At 42.4% G+C, this 8654-nt stretch overlaps 1 protein-coding gene across 1 annotated transcript; it reads right to left on the bottom strand.

The window, feature by feature from the left end:
* Positions 1-857: 857 nt before the first annotated feature.
* PRKRIP1 (PRKR interacting protein 1 (IL11 inducible)) lies at positions 858-8396 on the bottom strand (the record flags this gene model as incomplete). Its single annotated transcript, XM_010009646.1, has 5 exons — positions 858-1590; positions 4086-4153; positions 5962-6047; positions 6806-6906; positions 8318-8396. Coding segments are annotated over 5 exons (450 nt in total), but the record flags the coding sequence as incomplete, so codon positions are not given.
* Between the last annotated feature and the right edge of the window lie 258 nt (positions 8397-8654).

The following is an 8654-nucleotide window of genomic DNA, read 5'->3' as shown; positions in this document are numbered from 1 at the left end:
TTCTGCATCTTAAGTATCAGAGCACGAAGCACTGTCACAACTTACTCTGAAGCACTTGCCTCTATGGAGATAAAGCAGAAAACAATTCCATGCTGATCTCTAACTCAAGGAGTGGTGGGATATGGGCCTCGTGGCTCAGAAGTTACCCAGCTCTGAAGTCTTTGGGTTCTTACAGGGAATCAACCACAAACACTGCTTGCACTTGATGACATCTGCTTCCCCACTGTGGCGGCAGGACCACCGAGAAGCCGTTGCATAAAGCCAGCTCAGACAACATGCAGGATTTCTGGCAGCACTCTTCAGCAAAGGCTAAATCTAAAAAGAGGTTCTCCCTTTTTATTGTTTTTTTGCTTGAAACAATTTGGCATTAACAAAGGCTTGAGAAGAAGTAGCACCACATTCTGGATGCTGAGGTCCTGGGATGAGCATGTCTGAAATAGAGCAGGCACTTCTAATTGAAGATACACTGAAAAGACAACACCACAAGTTACAGATAAAACCACTGCTGCATATGCTTTTCATTTAAGCACCAATAAGTATATATACACATATGGATGTTAGGATTCCTACCAGCGAACCCAAAGTTCAAAGCAGAGAGCAAGGCAGGCATCATTATGTGAAGCTAAACACAAGCAAAACCATTCCCTTCCAAGCCTTTCTGCCACAGGATCTGGAGGCTTTACAGATGTAATCTTTTGGAAAAATATATTGTTCCAATCCAAAAGCAAAAAGGAAATGAAATGCAGCTGACACCTTTTTCCTTATTTTCATGTGTGCCACATCACTCAGCACTGCAAGCATCTCTCTTTTACTTAAATCCTCTTCAAAAACAAAACAACAACAACAAAAAAAAGAACAATCCAACACATCCCCTTTATTCATTTAAAAAAACATGGTTTTGAAAGTTTTAGCAATAAAAAAGGGATCCTGCTTAAAAATCTATAGAACTTGTCTAGCAACATAAACTGATTTCTTTGGGTTAGAGATGACCCCATACAAAACCCCAAATTCACAACACTCACAGTGCAGGAGAGTCTGGCTACAGACCACTTTTCTACTTTAGATTAAACTCTTCCCTTAGGTTTACATACCCCACTGCTACCAGCTCCAACATAAGTAGAATACGTAGCCCTCACAGTAGTATTTTCCTTAAGTGGTAATGGATATGTTTTAGCTTTCAGACCGAAAAACCACTCTGGGCCATGTCAGAAAGAACTCTAGGGTCACAGAGACTTATGGCTGACTCTTTAGAGCAAACTTCGAGCAGACTGCACAGCAGTTATACAAGCAATCAAGAAATGAATCTCTTATTTGGCATTTCTCTATCGATATCTCTTGGGCCTGTGACGTGAAGGTCATTCACCGTGAGGCAGATACAACGTACGCCAATGGGTTCTGCTTGGCTGAGATGAAAGACTTTCATGCTCCTGAATATAAAGCGATGAACAGTGTTTCCAGCTGTCCCTGAAAGGCCTCATCCTCTTCCCATCACAAAACTTGGCTCTTCAGCATCATCTTCTTTCTCTTCCTCCTCCTTGCTATCCTCCTCCTCCTCCTCGCTGCTGGCTTGCTCTTGAGATTGATCAGGTTCTAAAAACACAAGTTTGAATTGGTAACAGATTCCCAGGTGTCTTCCTTGTTAAGGATTTCACAACAGAATAATCTCAGGTGCTCAGCAAACGTGTATGAGGTCACACTAATTAGTAGGGATGGATAACATATTCCCATGTGTCTTCCTTGTTAAATATCTCACAACAAAGTAGTCTCAGATACTAAGGAAACATGTATCAGGTTATATTAATTCTCCCGAGTGATGCAGAGCTTAGAATATCAAATTCTCCCTTGGAGAAATATTCCCTTACCTCCAGTGTTACCACTGTGCCAAGTCCACCATTAAACAACTCCACCTCCCATGGAATGTTATTTCAGAGGTTAAGTCAAACGCTCAAGTGATAGATTGCCTCACTCCCAACCTCACCTCTGTGTGCCAGCATGAACTTCCCAGTATCACAGAGTACTGGTAGAGACTGCAGGCACTGGGAAGCCATGGGCAAGGCTCAGGGTATTTCTACACTTTACAAGTTTACAGAAACTCCACAAGGTGCCATTAACTTTACAGACTGGATTTTGTAACACAAGTACAGGAACTCGTTAAGATATGGGTAAGATTAATGAGAGTCACAGGAAACAGGAGGCCAGGCTGGATGGGACTTTGAGCAACCTGGTCCAGGGGAAGGTGTCCCTGCCCATGGAACTGGATGAGCTTCAAAGTCCCTCCCAACCAACCCATTCTATGAGATGATTCTAGGAAACTCGTGAAGCCTGCCAGGAGAGCAGAAAACAACTACTAGAAATTAATGAACAGATAAGGAAAATTAGGTACGGCATAAAGTGGGACCTGACTCTAACAGCCATTCTCTGCTCCCAGCAGCTCTTGCACCTTTACCGTTCCTCAAGGCAAGTCCCACTCAGCTCCTGCTGACACGTAGGATTTAGGATTAGTGATCTGATGCCACCGCGTGGTGAAGGTCTGTACTTCCATTTGTTATCAGGGGTCTAATGCACCTTTTAACAGCTGATCTTACCTAGTGCCAACCTTTATTCTTAATGGTTTTACTACAACAAAGGTGAAAGATGGCAACTCAGAGGCTTTATTTATCCATTTAAAAAGGAAGATGAATGCTTGCCTGCCACATCCAACGAATGTATTTCAATTCATTTGGAAAAACTCAGATCTCAGATCTCAACCCAGGACATGCAAAACTAGAAGATGACAAGCCTATTCTCAGTCGACTAAAGGTGGCTTTTGGGGGCTTCTATCTCCAGAGATTACTTTTTTTCCCCCAGTTATTATTCTTTCAAGTAGAGAACCACAAACTGTAAAGAGCTAAGAACTGTTCTAAAGACAGGGGAGTTTGGATTCTGGCTTCCAGAGATGACTGACTTGTGCCAAACAAAACCACTCCAGCCCAATGACTGGTACAGAGCAGTCCCACAGCATGGTGCTAGTCCCTGAGCCAGCTCCCTTCTCCACCACTCCCTAAAGAGATGGGTATTCTGTTTTGTTCCCTCAAAGTGAACAAAAGTACATTGATTCACACCATAAATTCTCCTCCCAGCTGCAGTTCATCAACGAGTAGCTTCAAAAAAGCCCCAGAACCAAACCAAAACACCCGAACTATCCAACTGTGCTACATTCACTTGCTGTCACAAGTAAAATTAACCTAGTGATTAATTTGTCCTCCCATGTTTATATGGGAGCCTGGCAGTGGTTTAGTTGAAACAGGTCCAATTCTGAAAAGCAAAGCAGAAATAAGGTAGAATTATCAGACAAGTCACTGTTCTAGCAGAATTACCAGAAAGTGCTGTAACTTTACGAATTACTGCAGAGTTAGTGTGCTAATCCACAAAGGGCAACTAATTGAAGGAGCAAGCTAAAATACACTGACTGAAAGGAAGCAACAAGTATTCAGAAGTTTGAGCAAACAGTTGCACTGACATGGCTGAACACTGGTTTTCAAGGCTGTAGGAGAATGGAGGCAGTCAGGTCTTTCATGTTTATTTCTCTGTGAAATAAAAGTCGTTTGGAACAGATGGCACCAAGGTGGCTCAGTTTCTTACACACAAAATCGTAACTCAGTTTCCTGCTGTCCAAGTTGTGCATTTTTCCACCTGTTTTCCCATACACATTCAAAATACACTTAAAAAAAAGAAAAGCCTTTAACAATAGTGCCTTTTTTAGCAGATGATCTTCTAAATCTGCAGTTCGTCAGAAGAGCTGGGGCAAATCATCCACAAAACAAAACCCACATTCAACAAACTTGGATTCCAAGGTTTGCTGTCCAAAATTTTCCCTAACAAAGGGAAAAATTCACAAGCAGACGAGTTATTCGTAAGATTAAATCTCAACATGATTGGCTTTCAAAGAGGACTTTTGAAACATCAGCTAAAATAACAAGCTTAATGGCTCAGTCTTCCTATCAACATACGGAGAATGCTTGGGGCAGGAGGTGGAACAAACCCTTCTAGGCTTCAATTAGGGAGCAGAACTAAGTCTTCAGAAAAGAAAACTAAATTTCACTGACCTTTTTCTTGCTTCTTTTGTTCAAGTTTATTTTTCTTGGCTTGCAGTTTCTTCTCTTTCAACTTCTGGCTATAAGGCAAAGGCAAAGACTCTTCTGCAAATCAACATTGTAATGCTTCTGCACATGCATTCACACGCTGATAAAGGACATATTACAGAGATCTTGAAAAGGCAGACTTCAGAAGAGAAGTTCAATTTAAACTGAAAATTCAGCAAGAGCAAACTTAGACACATGATCAACAGAAACGTTTCTACGTTGCTTTCAGTCTAATGGATTATTTTTTAATAAGTCTTCCATGATGCCACTGCAACCAAAACTATATGATACACAAGAACGTCCAAGAACACAGAAGGAACAAAAACGAAACTGCCCCTACATTTTAGCTACTCAATCTAATAAACAAAAGGAGAAAACAGAATCATAGAAGGGCTTGGATTGGAAAGGGCCTTAAAGATCATTGAGTTCTCAAACCCCAGAGTGCTGGAACTAAGCACTGAAAAAAAATGAAGCAATATATAATTTAATTGACAAAAAAATAATGCAGTATGCTTTGACCTTCATCTTTGGCTGTACTTCATCAATATGTTGAGCCCTAGGAGTAACATTAGGTGTAAAAGGGAATTTCAGTTCATACAAGCCAGTTCTGTTTACCTAGCAAAGGTAACCAGGCAATCTAAATGCAGACACAAGGCAGAGCAACCTGGGATTCATGTTCCTCTCTCAACACCATAAACAAACTCTCTTGAAACAGAGAGCCAAGTATGTACCTGTTAGGTTACAACAGAAGAGAAAGGGTGGTGAGGGAAGTTAGAGGGCCTCCTACAGGGCAAAGCCACTTGGTACCTGCACCCCTACATAAGGGGGACAAGGAGAAGTCAGTGTTTAGGCAGCATCTGCTGTTTGAACAGTTGTTCTCCATCTCAGACAGAAAAAAGGCAGCAGGCCAGAACTGACTTGCTGGCCATCTGTTGGACCACACTAAATTAAAGTAAGATGGCAACAGTGTTTGTGCTGTGCACTTTTGTGCTAACACACCAGTGAGTCACTCTGCACAGGCCTTTCTGCAGCAACTCTCAGCTACAAGGTGTAAAACTCTTCTCAAAGGAGGAAGAGGCCAGACCCTCTGAAAGAGCTGAGCCATGATACGCTGCTATTTCTGACATGTATGGTGGACACAGACCATGGAATTTAAATTCTTGTGGCACTGCATGGCAATGCTCATACTATTTCTTGAGAGCACCAATCTTTGTATCTTTGTCTAACACTTAAGAGAAGGAAGGATTTAATATTTATTTATTTTTCCATCTAACTTACTAGACTTGACCTGCCAAACATTTCAATGAAGTAGGTAGAAGCAGCTCCTGATTTTAACAATACTGCACCCACCAGTGGCCTTTTCAGTATTCACAGACTGAACTGGACTAGTCACACTGACAGTCTACAGAGGACAGCATCAGGCCCCACCACGCTCTGCTAGTCTGAACCCATATGTGTACCCATTAAGCAGCACCCATTTTTGCACTTAAGCTGCTTGCTCTCAGCTGTTCCAGGTGTTTATTTAAGCCAGCTGTACACACAAACCTTTCCAGACATCATTATAACAAATATGCAGTGAGGCATGTTGCAGGCAACACCACAGTGTCAGCAAAAGCTGCTCAACCAGCCAAAAGTAACCACGCCAGCAAAGCCTGTCAAGTTTACAGCTACCTTTAGAAACCAAACAGTGACATTAATAAAATTAATTTCCACAGCCAGACTTCTCAGCTGATAGATGTAGGCACAGAATGACAGCATTTAACCAAAGCATGCAGCTACAGATGAGGCACGGGGCATGAGGGTTTCCATGTCAAGCCTCCTGGGAACAATCTGCCCTTACCGCTTCCTTCTGCGTTTTGCTGTTTGTTCTTCTGCAATCATCTTATTCCTCTCCAGTTTCTTCTGGAATTCCTCATCTAGTCTTTGCTGTAATTGATCACATGTCATACTTTGGTCACAATCTAAGTTAAAATACTTATTTTAAAAGTCATGTCCTTTTAGGGAGAAGTGTTTTTAGCAAAATACAGAAGGGAGCTTTGCCAGATTTTGTCTGGCTGCTTCTTTATACAAAAGCCATATTCCTAGGGATGACTACAGCATTTTGAACCCGCAGCCTGTGCCAAACATTGAAGCCTGTAGAGGGAGGTATCCTCACCAAAACAGATGAGGGAGGTTGGGCTTCTGCCCTAAAAATGTTTCAGTAAAAACAAGAGAGTAATTTGAGACACAAACAGTAACATACAGATCAAAGGACTGATCTTGGCCAAGGGAGAGTAGAACATCAATGCCCTCTCAAAGAGGTGTCACGCTACTCAACCAAGACTTAACAGAAAGAGATTCAGACTCTATGCACAGGCACTTGCTTTGATTCTTTCTCTGCAAGACAGCAACATTAGGGATTTCTAGTATGTAAAGTATTTTCAAAGCAACCTGACAACACACATTCACGTGCAGTCTTACTGTGTGCTAGGACTCCAGTGAACAGAGAAGATGGAGCACGTCTGACACAACGCACCAACTGTTTCAATCCCAACAAAGACACCACATATCACACACTCCTACAGTTCTCCTCTGGTAAGGGATGGTTTGGAACTGAATTATTTGTACATGGCTTTAAAGGAAAAAAAGATTTGCAATGAACATCAAATAGCTGGGGGCTGGAAGTGATAAAGAGTCCCGCTGACCTTCTCAGCCATGGCATCCATGAAATCCTGCCTCTGGTACTCTCGGCGACGAAGATGCCGGTACACATGGAACTCCCCACTCCCAGCTCCAGCACTGGAACCTACAACAAAGAAGAGTTAGTCTACCAGAAAATAATGCATAGTAGATGCTCACAGATGACTACATCTAGATGCTGAGGGATGAGATGCACTGTAAGATGAAGATCTACAAACACTGAGTGCGTCGCTGTTGCATATAGAAGCTCGAATCGTGCACAATGAAAAGCCAAAGTGAGCTGCAAAACCTCACACTCGTGTGTTGCTGCAGCTTCTACTGATCAGTTACTCCCCTAGAGAGAATCCAGTCTTAGCTGGGTATTGAGGCAGTAAAAGAGCCAGAAATCAAATGCACACCCCATTCTCTTAGAGGCAGAGGTAAGCAAAAATATCCTACTGAGGCTGCTTCTGACTAATTTTCAGTACCTTATATGAAAAATAAAGGTCAGCAGAAAGGTGTTAAACCCTATCATATTAAACTTTCCCATGCAAGACAGATATCACTGACAGTTTTTGACCGTTTCTTCCTAGATGAAATCCCTAAAGCTTTCTCTTTCCGGCATCAGTCTGCACATTGAAGTCTCACAAGAGCTTTCAACATTGCACTCCACTCTCTTCCTCTGTCTCCCGAGCCATTTCTCCATGCAAAGCACACAAATACACGCCTCAAAGAAGACACCTAGTGATTAAAACATGGCAGCTGCGATCAATAGGGGTGCTCATGATACCAAGAGAATCCCAACACGTCACATGCTCCCAGAAAAACAAGACAGTTCAAGCCCACAGCAAAGCTATTTGACAAAGCCATGAGGGAATTACAAAAAGCAGAACAGTTGGTTCAAAAGAGTGTAAAAGCTTTAGTCCAAGATGAATTATTCTGCAATAAGAACAAGTCAGCTTCTAGAAAGGATCCTTAATAAGGATGAAGGTCCCAAAGAAAGACAGAATTCTACATGCAGATATAATTTATACCACAACTACTATATTCAATCCCTGCAGCTAAAAGTAAAGTGTAAGCAGAATATTTTTGTAGGGTTCCTTGCACAGCTGCCAGCTCCCTACCCGACCACATACAATCATACCCTCTGCACATGCCTGCTTCTCACTGCCCGAGGACTGAAAGCAGTCAAAAGAGGGAACTCACGATTATAAGTTTCCGGAGCACTCACATATCCATGGAAAGGACAGATTTACTTATCATCATTTACTTGTCATCACCAGAGCAGAGCATATTTCATTGCATGCACTCCACACGCTGGAGTGCCACAGGCATTATGCACTTTGCAGTCAGACAGCAAGCAGGGAAGTGGAACCCACGAACCAAATAACACCCGAAAAAGCAATTCTCGAGGCACATTTCGTACCTCTTCAGCAAAATGAGCAACAACAGAAAACCATCTCTGGCCTTTTCTGTTAAACACTTTTCTAAGTTTAACGTAGCTGACCCTAGAGTTATCTGAAGAGTATTGTCTTTACCCATCACATCTCTAACGAACTCCGGGGGAGGTCGTGGTGCCCATTCGTTCAGTTTTTCAGGAATTGGTACAGTCTTTTCCTGCAAGAACAAACCAATCAGTTATTGGCATCTTCTAGGAGCAAAGTCTGCAATTTTAACCCATTGCTGGAAGGTATAAGTGTGACAACAGCCTCTTCCATCAGATCTCAGAAGGAGCCCAGCTGTAGTAATTTCTTCATGCACAGGGATCAGGAGCAGGCAGAAAACGAGAACCAGAAGGTATCCTCCCTGTTGACCTCCATTCAGGCCTGGAGGTCAACAAACCCCAGGAGGTTTAGGAGTGTCTGTGCTGCTTTT

This window comes from Nestor notabilis, unplaced genomic scaffold (genome assembly GCF_000696875.1).
Source record: "Nestor notabilis isolate BGI_N333 unplaced genomic scaffold, ASM69687v1 scaffold27782, whole genome shotgun sequence".
In the NCBI taxonomy this organism is placed as follows: Eukaryota; Metazoa; Chordata; class Aves; order Psittaciformes; family Psittacidae; genus Nestor; species Nestor notabilis.
This window is presented reverse-complemented; position numbering and strand designations above follow the sequence as displayed.